The 25,029-nt window shown below is 39.8% G+C and overlaps 1 protein-coding gene across 1 annotated transcript in view; it reads right to left on the minus strand.

Moving 5' to 3' along the window:
• Window positions 1–212: 212 nt before the first annotated feature.
• CLVS2 (clavesin 2) overlaps window positions 213–25,029 on the minus strand; it is a 51,265-nt gene continuing 26,448 nt past the window's right edge. The window contains exons 3-5 of the mRNA XM_009492956.2: window positions 8,422–8,532; window positions 5,184–5,404; window positions 213–300 (exon numbers count right to left, since the gene is read on the minus strand). Coding sequence (XP_009491231.2) covers window positions 213–300; window positions 5,184–5,404; window positions 8,422–8,532 — 420 coding nt within the window. The remainder of the gene's footprint in view (window positions 301–5,183; window positions 5,405–8,421; window positions 8,533–25,029) is intronic.

The raw sequence follows: 25,029 nt of genomic DNA on the forward strand, positions 1-25,029 counted from the left end.
TTATTTCATTTTATTTTCCTTTTTTCTCCTCTTCTTTTTCACCCCAGGGCATCCAGAATTCAGGCAGAAGAGCAAAACCTGCTGCCTGCTGCCATTATGCTACATTAGCATGAGTAAATAGGATTCCAGCTGGTACGCTCTTTCCCAATGGTTTGCTTGTTGCTGAGAGGCAGTGCCTTCCACCTCAGTTCATGTCCGATGCTCAGGAACTGTTAGTCAAGTGAAAGCAAAGGCTGCATATTTTCTTCCTCATTCTTATCCATGCGTTTCAGCACCCCAGGATCCACAACCGACTGAGACCTGCAGAGGGATAACGTGTTTATTTGACATTTCTAGATCAAGACCAATGAGGGTAAACCTCAGCTTTCTTTTGTTTATTTTCATTTCTGCTAGGGCTTAAAAATAATGGTACAGCATTACCCAAGCATCTGATAGTTGCAAATGGTCAGCAAATACCCTCACGGAGTGATTACATGGCTTGAAAGGGCTGGTTTGTGGATATAGGAGCAAAAGGTGGAATAAAGTGGATCCTCTTTTTTTCAGTGAAATAGTAAAGCAGGGTGTATCCTCAGCACACAACAGCAGGCAAACTAAGCTGTCTTTTGTACTGACTTAAGCACTGACCCTCTCTACCAGAAGGTTATATGGCACTGGGCTGGTAAAGAAGGTACAATTCAGGCACCCAGCTGGCTAATGGCACACTGCAATTAGTGGCACGTGTTAGCTGGAAGCACAGGTTGTTTCTTTTCTGAATAGCACTTAAATGCAACAGTGCAAGCTCCTAAGCCCACCCTAGGGAATCCTGGCATGGCCCACAGGATTTCTGGAGCAGTGGACACATCTGTCAAACTCACTAATCAGCTCAACTAAACAGAGCAGAGAAGGATGGTAAGGGCAAATTCAACGATGATTGTAAAATTTCTCCAGATTCTCTATTCAGCACAGGAGCATAATACTGGTAGTGGTACCCTGCAACAGCCATGTGAGAGGGAAAAAGAGGAAACCCCCATCTCCAGCAAAACCAAAATGCTCCATTAAAAACAAAGTCTGAAGTGTTAAGATGGGGTCTTACATCACCTATGTCTCAGCTTGTCAAAAGCAGACACTTCTGGGGTACAGTTAAAGCAACCCTTGTTAGACATTTCCTTTAGTGAAATGAATCCCATGCTAGAAATGCCTATTTCTCTTCCTTTCTGTAAAAATTTGAGATGGCTAGAGCATGTGTACATCTCTACAATGTAGGCATCTATTTTTGATCAGTGGAAGCACACTGTGACTGCAGCATTGCTACAGATTTGCCCATTTGGAGGGCTACAGCACAGAGAAAATCTGTTATGAATTCTGACCACTTCTAACATAAATACACAGAGTCAATCCCACACTCTTATAAAGTGGCATCATCCAGTGAAACAAACAAATGAGGCTGATAGCAAGAGACAATTTGATCTTTCTCAAAAAATCTAAAGAAAACCTTCAAAAACTTAGGAAAAAACATCTGAATTAAAGCCTAAGTGAAAACTTTAAACACAAAAATATTTTCTAATAATACTTACCACATTCTCTTACTAATGCTAAAATCAAGAAAATTAGCTTTAAAAATCCAATGGTCTCTCTTGTGATAAACATAATTAAAAATTTTTAATTAAAACTGTACAATAACCCTCATCTAGAATGCTGGTCGGTTCCTCAGGCAGAAAACTAAACCACTGAATTAACATTGCTTTTTTAAAATCTTCACAAGCTACTTTGCCAATGCAAAGTTGATGGAAAATGTGCTGGTAGGAAGCTGCACTCCTGGAAAATCCAGTTCATCAAGATAAAAAATGCTGTGGAAGCATACTAATTTGAAAGAATTCTCAACTGAATGTAAGTACTAATAGGAGACTGAGCCTTTTCCTAGGCTGCCAATGTCTGAGCAGCCAAGGTTTCCAGTGCTCAGCTGGGGAACTGGAGGGAAGCTGGAAAGGCTGCAACCCTGGCCTCAAATTCCCAGGCAGTTTTGGCCACAAATTTCCAGGGCCTCCAAACTCCCTGATGCCAAGGCAGATGTGAAAATGAAACTGCACAAGGCCTGATCTATGGTTTGTAAGCTCAGAAGCTTAATTGCCTTGAAGAAGGAGAAATAGTTTTCATTCAGTTTTAAATCAACATTTTCTGTCATGTTTCATTCCATTCAGCAGCAATTTATGAATGAAGGTACGCAAAAGGAAAAACATTTGTGTAAGTCTATAGCACCTTCTATCTACATCTCCCAAATAACTTCGCAGATGTTACTGAATAAATTCTCACAAAACACAGTAGGGCAGAGTGGTACTACAAAGCCCCACGGCAGAGGTGAGGAACCAAAGCCACACAGAGATACTTTGCAAAGCTGATCAACACTTCAAGCATTGGAACAGGCTGCCCAGAGAGGTGGTGGAGTCACCATCCCTGGAAGTGTTCAAAAAACAGGTAGATGTGGCACTTCGGGATATGGTTTAGTCTAGTCTACCCTTGATTGGTTTAGGTGGGCTTGGTAGTGTAGATTAATGGTTGGACTGGATGATCTTAAAGGTCTTTTCCAACCTAGACGATTCTATGATTCTATGATTCTATGAACACAGACACCTGCCCTGCGGGGTTAGGTGAGAAGAGGATGCAGGTCTCCAGCTGGGTGCCTCAGCCGTGAGAGCCACGGGTGGGCACAGCCACAGGCTAAACCTGACTGCTGAGACAGCTGCAATGGTGCCCCATGATGTAAACACGTTCTCCCCAGAGGTCTGTGCTACAGGTGGGATTAATTCCTCCTTATTTCCACCACCATCCCCATGATCAGCCTTCTTTTCAAGCACTGATCATCCAATTCACCAAAAGTTCAAGGAGATCTGGAGGAATGTCGCTGGTTCATATCGGGGCAAAAATGAGTAACAAAGAAGTGAATTCGCAGCAGGATTTTGGTTTAAGAAGGATATTCTTTCAGAGCAATAAACTAATTTTAAAATGGCAAGCCAAATTAAACAACATAATTGTTGGAGATCTGCTAGACTCTTGTGAAATTTGTTCTAAGAAGTTAAGCACTTTTCATTGACTTACTGTCATGGGTTTTTATGTTAAAAACCTTCTTCTGCACTAATGTACCACACTGAGTGTGATTTTAAACTGAGAGAAACAATCCATCAGGTGCCAAATTCAAGTTAAATTTACTTTTTAATGAAATAGGGTTTATCTGTTTTACCTTAACTTTTCTATTTCTGTTTTAACACAGTCTGTGCATTTAATACATCAAAGTCCTGGACTTTCTGTCCATCTTACTAGTACTCCCTTCTAGTTGGTACTAGCACCGTAAGTCTACTTAGTACTTTTTATATCCAACAGCAGGGAAGAAGGATTCCAGGAGGTGCTGCAGACACGCAAGCTGAAAAAGAATGCGAGGAAGGTAAGGAAATTTAAGCTCAATAGTGTGTAGGTACAAATTTCAACATGCTTATTTTCTGCAGTATGTCTCCTATGTCAGCTAACCCAGACTGAAAGAATGTCATTTTGAAGTTTACACTGAAGTGTAATTCTACATGAAGGATATTTCAAGCACAGGTTAGATGAGAATAAAACAGGCAAGCATGAGAAAGCGTTCTTTGAGAAAGACTGAAGAATCTGGTCAATCCACTGCTTTTCCATTTAATAATGTTCTTGCCCAGGATAGTCTGGAAAAGTCTGCTTCAAAGGGTCTTGTCACAGACCTTCTCATGTTTTTTTGTTGCATCCTTGGATGAAGCTGTTTACTCTCATGACTTCATTTTGCAACCGTAAGACTTCTGCATTTCAGCTCCTAAATTCCACCCTTCTCTCCAAGACAACTTGTCTATTGTCTCACAATTCTTGTATTACATGCAAATCATATATAAATGTATTGCTCACTTTTCCCCTTCCCCTGGCTCTTTGCTGTCCCATTTTCTCTGTTACTTGTGTTAATTGCATCTTTGTCATATGGCTTCAGGACCTTTTTTAACTTCTTATCCCAGTTCATTCCCATCCAGTCCCTTGCTATTTCCCGCTTTCAATGCACTGTAGGTTTTTTTCAACACAAAATCCTTAAACTTCACTGCTTTTTTTCTTTTTTTATTCCTATGCCAATCTCCTGTTGTCTCCTCTCTATTTCCCAAAAAATATCTCCCTTTCAAATCACACTGTCCTCCCCAACCTATGCAACATTTTCCAGCCAAAATCATCTTCCTGACTGAGGAGTCTGAAAATATTTTATCCTGTTTGGTCTGCTTCCAGAGTCTCTCTCCCCTTCGAATCAAATACCATCTCCTAAAACTGAATTCTCAGCTTAGCATATTCTGACTTAATTTTAATGACTTTATAGATTGTTTTCTGCTCTGTTTGTTGTCTTCTGATTCATTGCTAGGCCTACGCCTTATGAGCTGCACTCTGACTTTTGCTTCCCTCCTTAACCTTTTCTATCACCCTGCTGTAATCTTTCCCTTTTTTCTTCTACTGCCCTGGCAAGGTTGGACCAGGTTTACCCCTCCCAAGTGAACCACCTCACTCCTTCCATAGTTACTGGAGAGGTAACTAACATTTCCCTACACTTTATTTTGAATTATAAAATGCAGCAAGCAATTATACTGTATCTTCTCAAAGAGAAGAATATCAGAAAGCCAGGATGTTTACCAGTCCGGAGCATAATGATTGGCACTGATTTCTGTCCTGGTTCTCCTCATTACTTTTTCTCACATAGTGTGCAGTCACTGTGACTGACAGTTCAGATGCTGTAAATGTCCTGGCACCTACAGGCTGGTGGATACAGGCACTGGGCTATGGGATGGAGGAAGCTAAGAGTTATCATCACCACCCAGCTGGATAATTGGCCCCAATTATCCTCTGCACCGAGACTCACTCCAGATAGCACTGTCTCTCTAATACTTACTGTAGGCTGGGGTGGGATATCAGCTTATTGCAAATACAGTACTGTATACATTACCTATATGGCACCATGGAAATAATTAGCTGTACTGAGCTCACAATTCACATGGCTAATAATGGACACTATGGTCTAAAATCAACAGTGATCTTAAGAAAGGAAAAAAACCCAGTCCTCCTATATAATAAACTGAGGTAACTGCCTGCAGCTTCAGAAAAGAAGAGGAAGACAAGTGTTAACCTTATGGCAATACTAGAAGACCACAGTACCTTTAACCCACCTTTTCATGGATTTGGGAGAGAGGTCCTTTTCTATATCCTTTGCAGGAGCATTGTAGGAGTCCACGTTGCATTCACTGTCATCATCATATTCATGGTCAAGCAGTGTTCTTGCCCATGTTCCCATGTCATAGGGGGGCAACATTCCTCCAAACTCTGAAGGCAGGATCTCAGGGTGTATTAGCTGATGTAGGCTGTTGAGGTTATTACCATGCAGGAATATCTGTATGTACACATGCAGGTAAAAACAAAGCTGTATCACAAAAATCGTCAAAGGCCAAATTACATCATCATTATTAGAGGATATTGTACAGTTCCAATATTCTAGCTGTGTTCAGCTAACAGAGATGGCTACCAACACACACATCGCCTCTGCCTTAAGCATGGTCATACTATATTCATAAACCTACAAACTGATTAACGCATAAATGACTTTAAATGTTTGCAGGACAAGAGGCCTAAGGAGGGTAAGAACTGACGTCAGGTAACTAGATGGACTGAAGATTAGACAGACTGCCTATCTCTTGTTATTTGCTTTCCCTAATCCTGTGAATTAAATTAACTGAATAAATTAAGACCATAAATAATAAATAAAATTAATATTCACCATATACATTAAGGAATATGTATTGACTTTCAGCATCTAGCCATGAGTTCTATAAATAATAGTTCAGTGTAATGAAAACTCCACTGGAAAGATTTTCTTCCTTGATATAGTGGTACTAGTAACTACCATTCATACTTGACAATATATGAAGTAAGTAATAACAACACAATTATTTCTGTGACAACAATAAGGGAATAGTTGATGGACTACTTGATGTTTTCCATCAGTGTTTTGGTAGACTGATTTATTTTCAGATATGCTTTACATTTATATAAATGTATATGTTCATGTTTATATTTAATCTTATTGTTTCTCCTCAGAGACCTGGAATGTGTGACCAATGAGCACTAGAAACAGAGCACCTCTGGATTTGGACAGCCTTTCCCACAGATACTAGGGACCTGCAGACCTTCCACTGGGAGGAAATGCCTGCTCTTGCGTATGGCTACGCAGACAGCTCACAGCAGCTATTTCTAGACTAGCAAGTAAGATGGGTCAGGATTCATTCCCTGGGACTAAGAGCAAGTGCCATGGCACAGTTCACATCCATATGGTTAAACTCCTTTCATCTCCAGAACAAGCTCACCTCATTCATACTGCTCACTGCTCCATGCCATCCCAAATTGTTCCTGGGCAGCATCTAAGAAAGCACCAGCTGGCACCAGCCAGTGCCATCCCAGAAAGTGCCTGTACAATTAAACAGGAGGAATGGCAGCGCCCAGTGCTTTTTAATTTACTAGTGCTGAAGTAACCAGGAAGGCAAGGTAGGATGGTGCCTCTAAACAGCTGTACGCTGCCTCTCGTTCCCCACAGGGCAGGCAGAGGTGCGTGCACAGCCAGACATCAAGCGCTGTCAATTCACATCCCACTTCACCTTGCAGGGATTTCTCTGGACAACTATACCCCTGGCATGATTTATCAAGGGTTACACTCAAAAGGCAGAAAGACAAAAAGACCAAGCATATCCTTGTCTTGTATTGCTTATTTCAGCCCATCCTCCAGTCAGCTGTGGAGACAGGAAGCTTAATATGACCGTGCAAACCCGATAATGTTCTTCCATCTCAGAAAGGAATTTATCCTTGTGTGAGAGAACAAATATTAATGGCAAAAGTAATCTGTTTTATGGTGCCTTTCCAACTGAATGTTTCACTTCTTAACAACTGTTTTTATACATGCCTAGTACTACATTGATCTGAATATAGATATCTGTTGCAAATCTACCAGACATATTAAAAACATACAAAATAATTCAGAATAAACACAACAGACAAATAACGAGCCTGATAAAATTCTGAAGAGAATTCTGTTGGGTCTGAGGTTTTTTCACAATCATTTGTTCAGTCTCTTATGGTTTTTTTTAAAGCTGATTTTAAATTTTATGTGCTGGGCATACCTTTCACATCTTAACACTAAGTTTTGGACTCTAAATTGGTATTTAACCACCTGACTACTTCTTATACGTATTCAGTATATATGTGAACAGTTGTAAAAGGTCAGCATTTCTGAAAATATATGCCACCGATTCAGGTGTCTAAATAAAAATTTAGGTGTTAACTGATAAACGCCCATGTTCAACTACTTTGTCACTTACTTTTAATGTTGTAACACACCCATGAACTGTACTTTAATCCCTGGTTATGCATACGCAGCACTTGACTTAAAAAGGCCTCAAACATTTCTGGCACTATAATGTTCTTTGTTGAAGCCGTAGTCAATAGAGTGCAACTGAATCCTGCAAAATGGGGTTTCATTTGCATATTTATAACAGATATTACATAAAAGCCTTTGTGATCTATAGTTCAAAATCTGTGAATACCAGAGGCCTCTCAAGCATAATCTGTCAGTAAAAAACAGCTAAACACCAAGGATCATTGTGGCCTTGTAGACTGTGTTTGAGGAGAAAAAATACAGAGTTGCTTAGAGAGCTGATCTCCCCCCCGCCCCCCCCCCCCCAAAAAAAAAAAAAAAATATCATCATATTCTTTGTAGCAGCTTTGTATGTGATGCTGATTGTGTTTTCCTGGATGACAAATTTCCTGTTACAGAAATAATATCATTCTATGTGCTATCACCACCAAGCTCTAACTTAATTGCACTGATGCAAAGGCTACAAATTCAGCGACATCTCGGAGACTGCTCATGCTTATGCCCAGATGCATGCACACAAATTTCCTTTCATTGGCTTTCATTCAAATCAGTTTTTTCAAACTACTATATACCAACTGTGTATTTTAGTTCATGCTAATATCAAGGAAATAACACTGGGAAAGGACTTCATACTCACTACCTCTGTTCTTAAAAGCAAGACACAAATAATTTTAACAGAAATTGAATAGAATTGAATTTAATAGAATCATAATAGAAACTGTAATGTTGGCAATATTTTTATATAACCCAGGAGACAGCATATGCTTACATTTTAAAAAACATTTAAGTGCGCGGCTTGACTGTGTCCTTAAAAGATAATGCTGTATATGTTTCTAAAACAGTTAAAGACACTCTTTACAATGCGGATGTATTTAAATACTTTCCACCAATAGCAAGCTGATACATTGTGTATATCTACTTTATTAGAGTACAATACATCTGCTGACTACAACTGTCAGGCAATGGACAAGTAAACAGAAGAATACCCTTTTTCGTGTCTTCTCCTTTAAAAAGGGCCGTATAACTGTGTAGAGGGCATGGATATACCACGGCTGATTGACGAAATGTATTCCTCCAAACCGAGCTGGAAAGCTATCCTGTATGTCACAAAACAAATACATACTATGTGAGTTGACTCTTAACAGAAGTTTCACATGCAGGAAATCATTTTTTTTATGCTGATTGCTTTCATTTTAATAATAAACCTTAAACAAGAAGAAACATTCTTCAAAACTGTGTCCTCCCAGCTGAGTTCCAACCTTCCACACCAAGCAGCAACCCACCCTGGACAGAGTGCTGAGGAAGGGTGCTGAAACAGCTATGGTATTCAAATAAAGGCATGGCATTTCTAACCTCCAGAAATGCTTTAAACGTTTATGATTTGCCCATAATCCACCTATGCAATGTATTTTTCTCTTTTCCAGTTCTACAGATTTTATTCAGTTTTAATAGTAACCATCTCAATTCTTCCACTGTCATTGAAGAGCATTAGAAATGTCCCTCTTGTTTCCACCTTAAAAAGAAAGTGTAAATCTAAACTACTATGCAAAATGTCTCCAATATTATTCATATCTCATAAAACTGAGAATGCATTAAACTTTATGCATAAACTGTTATGCAATATCCATGACAGTAATTCTTATCACATAGTCAGAGGCCTTCTGGGAGATTAAATGTAAGGATAGAATATCTGTATTGAAGCAATGACTTTTCCTTTTTCCCTGAAAAAGACAAGCAGCAGACAACTCACTAGGAAAGATTCTGATCTGCATTCTCAATTTCTAAGTCAAGAGAATAGACCAGAGGGCTTGGCAGTTCGAAGAGGGCAGCCACTCTGTCCTGGAATACTATTGCCAAATTCATCGCGTGTCCTCATTTTCTCTTTGCCTGGTTGATCATACGCTCAAACAATGCAATAAGCTGCTGCCCTCTCCAATGTTGCCTAGAGTTACAGCACTGAGCAAGGACGCAAGAGGTGTAAGCAGGCTTGTAAACTGACGCATGTCCCCTTTTGTTTTCACAGGTTATGTCAGAACTTTCTCCTTGTTTATGTATACAGACATTAAATTACTGGCTTTCATTTGAACCCTTATTCAACAGGTGGTCCATTCTAGGCAGTCAAGGCAGTCACTTAGATCAAAAACAGGTTCCTCACAGAAGCAGCAACTCCCATTTGACAACACAGGTAGAAACAAGGACATGCTTCCCAGCTACATCTCCTCCTCCTGTGTGGATGCAGTAAAGGCAGCTTCAGGTCTATGTCAGTGGGATCAGAGGCTCAAAGGGAGGCAATCAAATGGTTAGACAGGGTGCTCTATGCAAACAGACATATTTTGCCTCCTCTGGAGACAAGACAGAAAGCTATATTGAAGCATCCAACAGTCTAGATATAATCCACAAAGCAGCATTTGGAGCATACTGATTTAAGGTCATAGAGCACACAGTAAAAAAATGGTCAAGAACAAATCATAAGCTGTATCAACCAATCAAGAACTGTCAGATAAAGAAGTCAGGAACTGTAGGAAGGAAATCTTTAATGAAATGTTTCCAGATAGGAATATACTTTGAAAAAGTGCATGTGCCAAGCAACCTCCTTAGTTCTGCGAATGTGTACAGAGCTGTGGGAATAATGAAGCCTGAAGAGGTCCCTTGCTCCTCTCAAAAATACCATTCAAATACTGGCAGGCACTCCTAAGGCAGGGACTCTTTACATCAGGGTGCCACCTGCCTCCAAACTGCAACGACTTGATGGATTACCAGATGAAATATTTTCCATCAAGGAGCAATGCCTTACCAACATTCTGCAGGGAAGATGACAGCTACAACACACACCACTAACATCTTGCTGGCCACAGCACTACAGTCAATGCAGTTAACCGTCTATTTTACAGATTTTCTCCAGAAATGTTTGATTAACAACACCCTTGAAATAAAACAATCCTATTGAAAGACTGTGTTACAGAAGCCTCATCTTGCTAAACACCTAGTTCCTGTCAGCACTGACTAAATGTCAAACAGGATGGTTCATAATTTGACATGTAATTCACCCTGTTCAATATCATAAATCCCCAAACACCATTTTGAGAACACAACCTCTGATGTACAAAAGGTAGTAAATTACATCCCTATCACAGCAATCCAACGAATCCATTAGGAAGGATAAATCACTGGGTGACACCTTAACCTTTAGTTGGAGGAGATACCATTACAGGAGATACAGAAGGTTGTGTTTATCATGGCTGCTGCTTCAACAAAGAAGTCCAGTGCAGCATGCCATGTACCATGCGCAAAAGACCATACACTAGAGCTGCAGAAGACATCTTTTGCTAGTTTAATCTGGATGTCTTTGAAGATATCTTTGGAGTTAACACTGGAATGGTGTGTTAAGCCTCATGGGGGTCAAACACTTTGTATAATGTAGGCACTATGGAAGACAGCAAAGCAAACCAGCTGTTCCTGGCTGCATGCCTTCTTGCATGATTTTATAAGCTTTTAAATTAATATAAGTGCCTGAAAACTTACACATACCAAGTTATGAAATGTTTGTTCTTATTGCTTAGAAGATGTCTCACACAGAAACTGAGGACAATTTGTGAATGAGAAGATCTCAATAGGCAAACTGGTATTTGTATTCTACCATGGGCTCAGAATGGATGGCTTTGTCAATACTCAGTTATTTATGAAGATATTAAATTTCTAGCAGGTAAAAGGAGTATCTTTACAAAGTACCACTTTGACACTTGCACTACCTTTTTCTGCATCTTGGAATCCATTTACATGGAGGGTCATGAATATATGTGGAATGACTCTCAAACAGAAGATGCCACTTAATATTAAAAGCCAATTTGTCTCAGTGTTTTTCAATACTAAAGGTATTTTCCAGAACTGACTAAAGAAGTTGGGTATTTATCAATTCCTGTGACTGAACTGAGGTGCCCAAATTCAGGAGCACTTCCTAAGGTGTAATTAGGAGCTCCCAAAAATTGAGCGTGGAAAGAGAAAGGGTGATTTGGTCAGAATGATCCTGCATTGTACACAGTGCTGGGACTAGAATTCAAAAGCTGCAGAATGCGGATCCAAAACCCAATCTCAACAGCACCTGGTGAGAAAATAAAAAAGCGGAATAAGCAACTACAGATGCTGGAGAAACAGGTGTCAGAAGGTTGTCTGGCTCTTCTCAGACGTATCTGACTTCCGCATGGGGATTTGCCAGACAGATGGCCATCCTACACAAACAGCAGGTAGGAATTTCTTCCAAATCGCTGATTCTTGTGGGTTTTTACATAGATTAAGTCACAAGTGTGGTGGCAATTGCAACTGCCTCTGTAGGCATATTGCACTTCAACAGAAAAGTCTGTAACCCATGAATCATATGAATTCTAACTAAAAGGAATTCCATGCCAGAAAACAGTAAGAAACAGAAATCAGTCATGAAGTGAGCTGTGCATTTGACTGGAAAAGTAATAAATCTGATGGGGTATTACCAAACCACTAAAAAGAACTAATTATATATACACAGTGTGTGGATTTTTTTAGCGTTCACAATAACCTCTGATTATGCAGCAGAACACAGCCTAAGCATGCCTCTGATGAACACAGTCTGGGACACGGCCAGTTCACAGACACAGACAAGCAGGTAGTTACTGCTAGGGACCACAGTCCTTGTGATACAAAGCTTACACGTGACAATTAATAGTGTGCTGCCAAGGAAGAGGCAGTCCCCCACACTACTGTTTGCAGGACAGGGTGACTACCAGTGCACGGCAGTAACTGACCTCTCCTCTAACATCTATATAAGCCAGCACTGGAGAATGACCCCAAGCAAACTGCCTCACTGAGTTTCCATCTCCAATGACATGGTTTTGCTCACTCACAGCACAGCAGTTTTACCTCTCTGCTGTGCATAATTTATACAACCTGTCTCCACAAGCTGCTTCTCCAAGGACCCAGCTGCTGTTGCCTGCTACCACCCTTGGCACATGCTAGGAAGCCAGGTTTCTACTTGTTGGGTACCACATCCCACCCTGTGCTGGACTCAGCCATGACCTGAGCCTGAACTCTCAGGGTTTCACAGAGGGTCCCGCTCTCCACTGTGGCCAGCAGAAACACTTACAGCACATGCAATAACAGCAAAGCCAGTGTATGACATTTTCAACAGTACCTAAGAAAGGAAAGTGCCAAATTCCTACTGAAAATCAGTGTGTCTTCTTAGTGGTGTCAGAACTGTTATCATAGAGATAATAAAAATGACCCACCTTTTTCATTGATACCAAATGCGAAAAATTAAAGAACTTCTTAAAGCCCACAGTATTGTCCACTCCGTGGGTATCATTTAAACCTCTGAAGTCTACTTTTAAAGTATTAGCTCCCCCAGCTGAAATCAGTACTGAAGTCAACTGTGTTTGCACAACTCTTAGAAGTGGAGTCTTAGAAAATGCTGGGACCACTGTGTGCCCACAGATGCATTGGCAGCCCAGACACATCAGGTCCTCACAAGCATGCCACACATCACCTGCAAATAGCCCATGTGGACACACCTTGCCACATCTTTTTAGTGGTTTGGTAACACCCCATCAGATTTATTACTTTTCCAGTCAAATGATGAACCAAAATGTATCTTCATGATGGAAAGCTCCACTAGAAAGACACTGAAACGTTCTGTCTGATGCAAGATGCAGCACGACTAAACTTAATTTTCAGCATGTTAAAGAGGAAGCTATGGAAGATCAGAGAAATAAAAGCTCTGATTAGAAGGAATATTTCACTTCCTTAGTACTACAAGAGTTGAATTACCAGAGGAACAAAGAGCCTTCCTCATCAGGAAAGGAAACCCAAGTCTTGCTCCCAAACTGTAACATTCACTGAAGGTATGAAAGACCAAAGCATTTCTAATACCAAACCTCCTACAGGCATCCATCCATGACAAGGGTAATAGCAATGTCTCAAAACAAAGTAACTTGTGTGTCAAGACTGATCACCTGTGCTCAAGGCATGTCCTTAGACTGGGACTATATCCAGTGGTGTGGTCGGATAATAAAGAGATTGAAAACTGTATTTGTGGAGTCTAAAAGAATTTGAATTTTTGTTTATGAAAACAAATACTGGAAGGCAGATGCTATCTGTAGACTCACTAGGGAGAATAAATGAGAGGTGAGGAAAGACCCTTTCAAAACAAAGGACAGCACTGACACCCAAATGAGAAAAAGCTCACCATGAACACAGCTAGACTAGAAAGTGGTAGACAACTTTGAATCATCAAACATCCAACCAGTTTGGGGGGGGAATAAGCAGCCTAAGTCATTTTGAGACAAAGATTACTAAATTATGAGGAAGTTGAGTTTCAGGTTGTCTGTAACAGCAGGAGACTTCACCTCTGTCCCTCTGTGTTAAAGCTCTTTAAAGTTCAGATCCAAAAAAATTTTCAGGTTTCAATGGTGGTGAAATTTTGCTTGATCTCTGGAATAGCTGTGCTGGTGATTTCCTTCTGTAAGACTATGACATTGTTCTCTCCTAGCTTGAGCTTTTTATTTTTATTGTTGATGTTAAACCATTTCTAAGACAAACAAAAAGTGCCCAAATAAATTTTTGTTACTGTGTTCAACCAAAGGAATACTACCTAAACACAACTTAACGTCATTAAGTGACATTCCTACAAAATAAGATTTAATTATCTAGAGCTGGGTGTTGTCATTTTGCTAAGAAGCTTCCAGTGAAACGATTTGACTTCTGGCAGTCTTCCTTTTCATTTCTATTAGTCATTTTATCTTGCAGCTCACCTAGAAATATGTTAAATTCAATGAGATGAGGAGAGAGATGGTATCCATCCAGTGAGAATATTGCTCTTTTTATTGAAGAATCTGTTTTAATTTCAAATAATCTTCCATCTTTCATTTCAATATGCTACTCATAAAAATTATATATTGGTTAAATTAGTTAGGTGGATAGGAATTTAAAACCATCTGACCACATGTGTCTGTATGTGTGTTGGTTTTGGCTGGGGTAGAGTTAATTTTCTTCAGAGTAGCTAGTATGTACCTATGTTTTGGATTTGTGCTGAAAACAGTGCTGATAACACACGGATGTTTTAGTTGCTGCTGAGCAGTGCTCACACAGAGTCAAGGCCTTTTCTGCTTCTTACCAGTGAGTAGGCTGGGGGTGCACAAGAAGCTAGGAGGGGACACAGCTGGGACAGCTGACCCCAACTGACCAAAGGGATATCCCATGCCATATGATGGCATGCTCAGCATATAAAGCTGGGGGAAGAAGAAGGAAGGGGGGGACACACGTTTGGAGTGATGGCATTTGTCTTCCCAAGTAACCGTTACGTGTGATGGAACCCTGCTTTCCTGGAGATGGCTGCACACTTGCCTGCCAATGGGAAGGAGTGAATTAATTCCTTGCTTTGGTTGTGTGCACAGCTTTTGTTTTACCTATTAAACTGTCTTTATCTCAACCCACAAATTTTCTCACTTTTACCCTTCCAATTCTCTCCCCCATCCCACCGGGGAGGGGAGTGAGCGAGCAACTGTGTGGTGCTTAGTTGCCAACTGGGGTTAAACCACAACAGTATGTTTATATATAAAAATAATAAAATAAAAAATCTACATATAATTTGTGCTTCCACTATTTGGATAAAGGGCTCAGATCACTCTCATTTTTTTAATTAGTTGGGCATGATAAAGAAAATATTTTGTATAAAACCTCTCATTTGCAGTTGGAATTACTTTATTTTTGCAAATTAATTTCAAGAGGTTTTGGCCTGATTTTTTAAAAAGTTTTAATTAGACATTGTGTGAAATTCTTTTAGCAATTTTTGCTTGTTTTGACAGGGGCTTGGGGTTTTGGGTATTTTTTTTTCCTTGGCTCATTTGTTTAGTTTGAACCTGGAAAAATGAAGGCTTTAATTTTAAAGAGGAAATGAAAAATGCTGTTTTCCAAGGACAATTCTGTCTTCATCTACAAACACTGTCTATTTTTTAATTCTAAGTAACACTTCATTTGGAATGTGAGATATTAAAAAGGGGGAAAAAAAAACCCAGAACTTTTTCACAGCATGATGCTGTTTCCAAATTGGCAAAACCAGAAGGACAGTAAGAAAGATGGTAGAAGTAGGTTCTTCTATACTGTTTTCTTCTCCTGTGATGAAAATCTTTCTTTACAATAGGCAATTATCAGATGGCGATTTCTTCTGCAGAAATTCCCATAGGGGGAAAAAAAATCCATTTTCCAGGCAGTTTGTGAATGTCTTATTAGATTAAGATTACAGACAAATGGAAAAAAACCACTATCCTGCAAACTGCTGTGCATAAATATGGTAACTATATTTTCATAATGCTGGTGGAATAAAAATAATGCCAGTAACTACTGTTCATAAAAATGCCATACTCAAATTCCTGAAGACAAAAGTCTTTGGCCGGGGACTGTATAAGAGGAGATGAAATGCCACACCAGCATCTCAGCTTGTACCACCCTCATCCTGAAGTCACCCTCTTTTAGTCAGTGAGGCTATCCTGATGCCCAAACAGCCCTTGGTCTCTACTGAGACCACTGACCACAGGATTAATATCATGATGCTTTTCATCATGCAGAAAGTCTCCCAACAGCCCAGAGGCCATTTCAAAGAGGAGCATCAGTTACCAGATAGCACCCCGCCTTGTGCCTGACTGCTCCCAGATGTGAGTAGGCTAAATAGTACCTTATCTAGAATTGTCTTAGGGGAGCTACACTTATTGGTTCTGTTTTATTCAACCAAAATGTGATCTCTTGTGCTATCTCACATTTCCTTCATAGCAGAAGGAAGGAACGGAAATTTTAGGATAATGTTAAGACAAGGATTGAAAGGAACAATAACAAGGCAGAAACCATAGAAATAAGATAAATGTGAGAAGCAGAGGGAAACAGAAGAGACTAAATTAAAATTAATTCAGGGAGGGATATAGAGAAATTACTATGATGCGCAAGAGAAAAACATATTCATCATGTTCCTTTTCTAGCCTCTCTTCAAAACTTGCACAGAAAGGCAGGGAAAGAGCAATGTAAAGTATTGCTACATGGAGGACCTGTGTTTTACAGTCACATGTCAAGACTGATTTTGCAGACCTAAACTAAAATAAAACCTATGGATTTTTAATTGTGGATTGGCTTCAGCCAAAATTTGCAAGAACCTGCATTGAACTAACTATCCTTAATGGTATACCTGTACAGGCAATAGGGTGCACAGCTCTGCAGATGGAGAGGGTGAACAGAGATACTGTACAGAGGTAAAAATGCAAGTTTCTTTTTTGTGGCAGCTTTCAAACAACATTGTGTGGTTTTGCAGTGCCAACAAGTTCCGGAGTTAAAAGATACCAATTCTCCAACCAGAATATTCACCTTTTTCCCTGGAAAAGGAGAACTTCTAAACTGTTGCCTACAAATTTATTATCCAAAGTTCCTCCAAAAATGCAACTCTCAGTTCCAGACAGGATGCATTAAAATTGGATTATCACTTTATCATTTTCAATTTACAATAATACAATAGACTGAAAACTGTAGTGATTCAAGACTTATTTCATGAGTCATATGTTTCCTCATACTATGAGGAATCAATCTCTATCACTGCAGTAGACACTAAGAGCAGTAATCAGTTTAGCCATCCAATTTTAATCTATCACTCTATGCAAATGAGAGTCCTGAGAATTGAACTGAACTGTAAAATTGGAGGGATAGTGATTTAAGGAAAATCAGCTGAGGACAGCCACTGAGATCTAGAATGCAGCATAATTAAGCTTTAAATTACTTGGGAAATTGAATAACTGACTTGAGATCCATTAATAAGTATTATATTTTATTAAAAGTAGAGGTATCATGAGCTATGCAGCATACAAATTTTCAAGAGGTCAGTTCCCAGCAGTACAAAACTACTTCCAGTTCCAAAAAGTGTTCAAATGTCTTTGTGATAGTACAGAATGGAGATTTATTTCAGCCTTTCAGCTCCAAGAAAGCCTCAGTCTGAACTGCTCAGCTACATTTTATCGTTACAAAGGTGTTTGAAAAGATATGGTTTCCTACAAGGTAACTCCACCTCAGCTTCCCTCCTCTTCTGCACTCCTGAATGACTGCTGGTGGTACACAAATGTAAAATGCTCCTGGGAGGCCAGGGAATTTCAATATTGTTTGAGGGAGAATTGTCATTCCGGTTATTACTCTGGAGGATTGTAAATCACTGTTGTTGAATCGTAACTTCATGCATCAATCCCCTGTCTTTTTAAACCCATATAAGCATGGCTGTCTCTGTGTTAGCTGCTACAGAAGAAACCCTGCCAGTAAAAAACAGAGATTCACAACAAACTGGCAAATAAATAATTATTTGCTTTATCATACATATCTAGGACAAAGCCAATATGTTTATTTTGCTATCAGTATGTGTCAGTAATGAATAAATGTGGTGGTAGAGTCTATCCTAAAATCACACTTTCAGAACTCTTGAAAATTCATATCCAAGGAGTTGGAAGATCAAAATCAGAAATGCAGATCTCTTCTTGCTAAGATAAAAGTGGAACCCATGTGACTCTTTTCTCAGCAAGAGAAAATAACAGTAGCCTCATTCCACATTACATGGATACCCACAGAGAAAAAGAACTGAACTCCAAAACCATCCAGAGTGCTGGGTCCAGTGCTGAGCTCCCCAGTACAAAGCAGACAGGGACATACTGGAGTGAGTCCAGCAAAGGGCCTTGAAGATGACTAAGGGATTAGAGCATCTCTCCTATAAGCAGAGGATGAGAGAGCTGGGAATGTCCAGCATGATGGAGAGAAAACTCAGGGAGATCTTATCAATGCATATAAATACCTGAAGGGAGGGTATAAGAAGCCAGAGCCAGGCTCTTTTCAGTGGTGCCCAGTGGCAGGACCAGAAGCAATGGTCGCAAATCAAAACACAGGAGGGTCCTTCTGAACATAAGGGAACCATGTAAGAGTGCACAGTTCTGAACAAGTCAGACACTGATGAAAAATTTAAAATCACTGAGGTTACATGAGGTCTTTTTAGCTGATATTTTCTAAAAACACTTCACTTCCCAAAGCTGTGCTATTTTTGAAGTTCATCATCACCCAAAGCAACCAATGTGATGGCAGACTTTTCAAACTAAATAAAAAACTGATTTGCAGGTAGATGTTAATATTTACCCTATGTAATGCACTCAAGCTGCTTGGCTTGCTTGAGAACACTCATCTTTTCATCACAAGTGACTGCCCAAAATGTGCACAGCTTACTTCACCTAAACAAAGGCTTACCTTACTTGAAAACCCTGAAGCTTCATGCATCACACTCTCTGAACCAGGATTTACAAAACATAGCCACTGCCAAGCTGTCTGCACAACACCAAACAGGCTTAGTTTCCAAAGGCTGGGAACGAGCTGCTCCTCCTGTTCTGGCTCAACACCCACCTGCGAGCCCAGCTTTTCAGAAATGTCACAGAGGGCAATGCAGGCAGCTCACAGAGCAGGGAAAGCCTGCAACACTCAGATTAACTCCATTCATTAATAAGACCTCTAGGAAAGAAGTTAAATTTCCATTTTGAGACTGTTTACTGCTACGCTCTTAGCTCTACCTACCTAATAAATGGCGGTTGCATCTGAAAGTATGCCTTTTTCTAAATATAGCATTGTTTAACAAAAGATATTGCTGTTGCATATGTAATATCTTCAAATGTTTGTAACTGAAGTTTGTAAAATCATTATTGCTCTACTGTTAAAACTTTTTTGAAATTGTAGCATCTTAAGTCCAATGCAGTATACTAAAACAGTGTAACCTATTTTTTACAGACAGCTTAAGAATGTGCACAAAAAGATCCTACTTCCCTCTCCTTCCTTTCTACTTTTCCGACCTGGCCACCTTCTGATTTGCAGCCCTATTCTACGGCATGGCTTAAATTTTCTGCTTTCTTATATTACTGTCACTCCCATGTAAGTGGTTGATGCTAACAGGAGAATTAAATCCCCAGTACAGGGACGATGACATATGGTATGCCTGAATGGACTTAATGGAAGAGAGATACACCCTGTTAGCTGTCACTTGGTTCCCATCCATTAGCACCATACACTGCATCATGCCATGCCATCCAGCACATATATGCTATTAGTCACACAACCGTGCATCCGTCATCCACTTGTCATTCATGCTACAGCTGCAAATGCCCCTGCTGTGACCACCATGTGTACCTCAAAAGGAGCCTGAAAATACAGAACTCCTCACTTCAGTGAGAATATCGTTAAACATTAAACCTTAAACAAGCTTCTACCCTGCTTAACTGAGCAGTCAAGAGTCATTCCTCAGCAACTAAGAAAAGCAATGTATGACAAGCTGAAGCAAAATCAGAGCCAATGTTAATGCAAGTAGACGTGGCCTTTTCCAGCCTGTCCATTCACAAAAATACTTTAAACAAGCAAAATCTTCTGTTAGGTACTAACAGGTGTGGGGTCACAGCAAGAGACAAATACAGACCCGAAGTGTACAACATTTGCTAGACATAAGGTATTTGCAGCTGCCAATGAACAGAACCACATCAAAATCAAAAAATAATGTGTCAAATAGAGTGTGTGTCTGCGTCTGTGTATAAAAATCATTACACCTCAAACATCAAATTAATCTCTTAAATAATTTATTACCATGGATAATTTGTCAGTTTCCAGTAGCCCATTCACTTTAATTTAAAATAGATTGAAGAGCTCAGACTATCAGTGTAGGACAAAAAAAGAAGGCAATTCCTATCTAGGAACCAAAATAATTTTTTTGTGTCCTACTGGTAGATCAATTATGCATTAGAGCTGCTGCTGCTTGACTTTTAATCCACATTAGTTCACAGACCTTGAGCAAATTTGATGTTACCATATTAAAAAGGGAAAGCACTAGAATAAGCTATACAGAAAAAAAAGGAAAACAGATCAAGCAAGGGGCCAATTAATCAGCCAAATGCCAGCAATGGAGAGACAGGCTGCCTACTGCCAGCACACAGGGAAATAAGAAATGCGCAGATAATTCATTTAAATTCCCTTAAATGTAATAACTCCCAGTTGGAATAACCATGAGATCACCTTTAATATGTTGCATTGTTACCCTTCTTTTTGGCAATTCAGGCAAAAAAATCTGCTGATGCGTATATATGTGTACATTGTAGTACTATAGATCTATAATACCTGTTCTCATTCTGAATGAACAACATTTCGAGCCGCATTCTAGATATCAGACACCAGCTGTATGCTTAGCCATTTAAAGATCCTGGCTGTGTATTTACTGAAACGGATAATTTAAAGCAGTACTCCAGTCAGCTTTGTTTGTTTTGGAGCCTAGCTGATAAATCTTCATACATAGCCAAAGCGTTGAAAAGTCTTCCATTTTCTGAACCCAAATTCCTGCATCATCATATCCACTACAGCCTTTCAGCACTAAAATTAAAATCAGCATGAATATTTAAGTGCTTTGTGATAAGAATGCAGCAGCTAAATCTGCCAGTATACAAAAGGCAAAAGCAACCTTAGAATTTGAGTTCACTGAAATAGAGGATGGAGGGGAGGAAAGTAGATGTAAAAAAAAAGGGGGAAAATTATCTCAAAATGCTTGCTAGCTATTACTACTGCCCTAGGAGCTGTAGTTTGAGTGCTCTAAGCTTCCATTTCCTTCAAAAGACAACGTTATTTGGTTAAAATATTTTTCCAAAATGCACAGTAGTATCTCCTGGAGACAGGAACAGATACAGCCTAGAGGTAAATGGGGACATGAGGTGTCTGAATGTTCCACTCAATACTGGCAGCCTTCCCAAACTGAAACATTTCGGTTTTGACCCATTTGATATTTGTCTACGGAAAGAAAAAATCTCTAGAAGAGAGAGACTTTACGTAAACATTTTCATTTAGTCTTGATGGAAAATTTGTAACTCTTCTTAGAAAGGCTGTAGTGTCAAAAATTATAATGTTTCTGCTTAAATTTTTAAAAGAACTACAATGCCCTTGTTTGTGTGCGCATGAATGCTATACTAACAGATTCCACTCTGTTACTTGCCGTGATCATACAAAATGCAAGCTTATGCCAGGATTAGAAATTGAATTTCATGCAGATCTGATGTGGAGAGTTACATGATGAAATAAACTACAGGCAAGCACTATCCATGTGTCCCAAGACATCCTCAGTATTCAAAGAGATTGCTTTGTTATTTTGAGCTGTTACACAGCTGGAAACTTCATCACCCAGTTCTGTGACTGTGACAGACCTCACCTGCAAAGCGAGGCCATGCAGGTTAATCTCCAGGTGGCAGCCACAGTGCTGCACAACGGTGATTGGCACTTCAGTAACTGGTTCCTCTGCTTTGGACTCAACTCTGCCCCAAAGCTCCAGCACAATTGAACAGGCTTGGTGTGCTCGCTGGAGCTGCCAGCTTTCAGCAGAAAAAAGGCAACTGAGGTCTCGGTCACTTCTGGTTGTATAAAGTCCCATGGCACCACTGTAGAAGTAGTATTAACCCCAATGTCTTGGTCAAATAACAACTCAAGTAATCTCATTCCACCTATCTAAAATGTCTCCATACTTTCAGCTGACTCCAGCATTTTTACTGCAGCATTCAGCTGCCTCAAAGTGTCACCAAGCATTGAAAAACACCAGACATGACAATTTATTTGATGCAAGATGTGATTGTGTCATCACTACTTAACATTGAAAAGATCCATAAAAGTTAATAGCAAGTGGGTCTGCTCAGCTCATTCTGGTCCTGCCCCACCAGCCTGCAAGGCTGAGTGCAAAGATCTCCAACGCAATGCTCTTCATATACAGCTCACTTGAGCTCACTTGGGACTTGCACTAGTTTGACTGCATCAGGTGTACTCTACAATCGGTGCCTATGGAGACAGGTCTTGCCCTATTAAAATGTACCGGGGGAAATACCAAGATATGCAAAATAATGTTTTACAAAACCCAAGCAACATCTACACCAGGCATTTAACAGTACACTGAAGCACTTATATAGGAGAAACTCAATTATCTATACTGTGAAACTGTTAGAGCAAGTCAAAGCCACCTAGCACTCTCCCAAACAATTTGGAAAGTAGCACAAATCAGGCATATTCCCAAAACACTCTTTGGATGTAGCTATCTGTTTAGGATAACAAAACTTTAATAGCCAGGACGTAGCCATTCCAGCAGTAGAGAGCAGCCCTGGGTATGTCTAGTTTAATTAGTACAGACATAGTTACACTCTCTTAGAGACATTCTCCACTGGCAGCTGCCCGTTATCAAACAGCAAGAAACCCATGAAAATATGAAGTAATTTAAAATTATTATGTCTCATACAGAGCAAACATATTCACTTTCAAATGTAAGCTATAGACCTTTTAAATTCTATTGATTACACAGATTAAACCTTTTAAATACTACTAATTAAACAGAGTGGCTACTCAAGCACTATGAGGTCTATTGTGTAAATATATATTAGGGAGTCCTGGGAGCTGTTCCCACCCACTGTAGTGACCTCTACTGAATACCTTTTTTTTAAGAAAATTAGTATCACACAAACGCTTCTCTTCGTTTTGTCTGTGGCTTAAACTTCTGTTGTCCACATTCTGTATAGTTGAAATGCAGACTAGAAATGGCCGCAAGGTACAAACAATTCTCCAAGCAAAATGCTTTATAATTATTACTCTCTTATCCATCAGGTCTTCGCATCCCAGTTCCTTTCCTACAAGTCTGAGCAATGTACTGTATATTTAAGGTAAGTGTTAAGTAAGTAAGTAAGTTCTGTCCATATTCCCATTAACCCAGTAGGTAACTCAAAAGTTTCAACCTTAAAAGACTGGGACCAATAATGAAATTGGTACTTGGGGAAAGTGAGGGAGCCAAAAGAGCCCAGCTCTGAACATCAGCGGCAAGTGAGGAACACCAGTGCTTATTGGCCAGCAGATCTGGTGAGAATATGCGGGGGTTTTGGAGGACCTCAGCTACAGCAACGTAACTAGCTGCTTCTGAGGATCTGGACTCTGCATCAGGTGAGAATCAGGCCCAGACTGATTACACAATTAACAAATCCAAAGTTAATAATAAACTACATGTAGGGCTGTAGATGTTGACACCAATAGTTATTTCTGGTGGTCTTAAAGGGTAACTCATCCGGGCCGTGAGATTCTCCTTTTTCAAAACAACCTACCTGTCTGGAAACAGTTCTCCACTATTGAGTATCTACTGAATGCTTTTTCTGTATAAGAGGCTTCATAAGCATAATAATAAAAACAATTTATCCCCTATCATGAATAGCACAGCCCCAATGGGAATAGGAGCTAGGCTAACAGAGAAGCTGAATTTGGAGTAAATAAATAATGTGATCAAGACCTTTTCATGGTTTTGTATTTCACAGAAGAAAAATCAATTTACAAGTATTTTATTTTTTGGAATAAAGCTCTCCCTCATTGTGTTTTTTGACACAAAAGTAAATACAGGTGTAGATGCATTCACAAAAAATTAAATTATCTTTCCTGAAGTGCTATTGTTAAACAAGTGGTGACAGATTAATATAACCCAGTATCAATGCAAAAAGCTTGCAATGTGCATTCCACTAGAGCACCAAGTTTATAAAATAAAAGCATTGTGGCATGATTAGAAGGCTGTATATAGTTTTATATAGTCCACATAAAATATGATTCTTCCCTGATCCATATCTATCATACTGGGGTGCATTTTTCAGTATTACACAAAGCAGTAAAAATTACAGATGCTATTTACTATCAAAGCACGTGGACAAGTAAGAGCATCATCTACCATTGCAGCAGATAAAAAGTATTCCCAGTGAAGATCATACTGTGTTGCCCAGGACATGGCTCCCAGCCAGGTAGAGAAGATATTTTTTTCTTCAGATGTGGGATCTGAAATAATGCCTGAAGCAACAATCAAACTCAAAACCCAAATTCTGAAATTCAAGCAAGTAACTCTCTGTGCAACCTGGCATGCCTAGCTTTGTTTAAATCCACATCAAATTGACACCAACTCCGGTGATTTCCGTGGACAGGCGACCGCTGCCAGCTCTACGAAGCTGCAGGGCTTCAGGAGTGCAGGAGGCTGCACCAGAGCTCACAGATGGGCATAGGGGAAGAGAAAGCATAAAGATAGATGTCAGACAGAGAAAGACACTGGCATTATGGACAGGAAAATTCAGACCTCCTGTACTGGAGCATCTTGTGTAGCTCAAGAGGATGGAAAAAGGTGGCAGAGGCTTGGATCAGTTTTGGTGAAAGGCACCTGCACACTCACTGCAGGTAACCTTTGAGCCTTTTCTGCAAGGATGGAGACCAGTGTTCATTACCTTAAATGAGTTAACTAGAAATGTGATTGTTAAAACTAATTAAAGATGTTTAAAAGCTGGGTTTGACTCACTGTTATGTAATACTAAGGGAAATGAGATCTGGTTTAGGACTCTGAAAATGAGGGCAAAACAAATGGCACACACAAACATGAACCTCTACACCTGAGTCCCACTCGACAGCCTGGACCTTGCCTGCCCCCAACAGCTCACCTGTTACCTGGGAAACAATCCGGAGATTTGACTTTTCAGCACCAACTCGTCTAATTGTACTCCTGA

Source organism: Pelecanus crispus, chromosome 3 (genome assembly GCF_030463565.1).
Source record: "Pelecanus crispus isolate bPelCri1 chromosome 3, bPelCri1.pri, whole genome shotgun sequence".
Classification (NCBI taxonomy): Eukaryota; Metazoa; Chordata; class Aves; order Pelecaniformes; family Pelecanidae; genus Pelecanus; species Pelecanus crispus.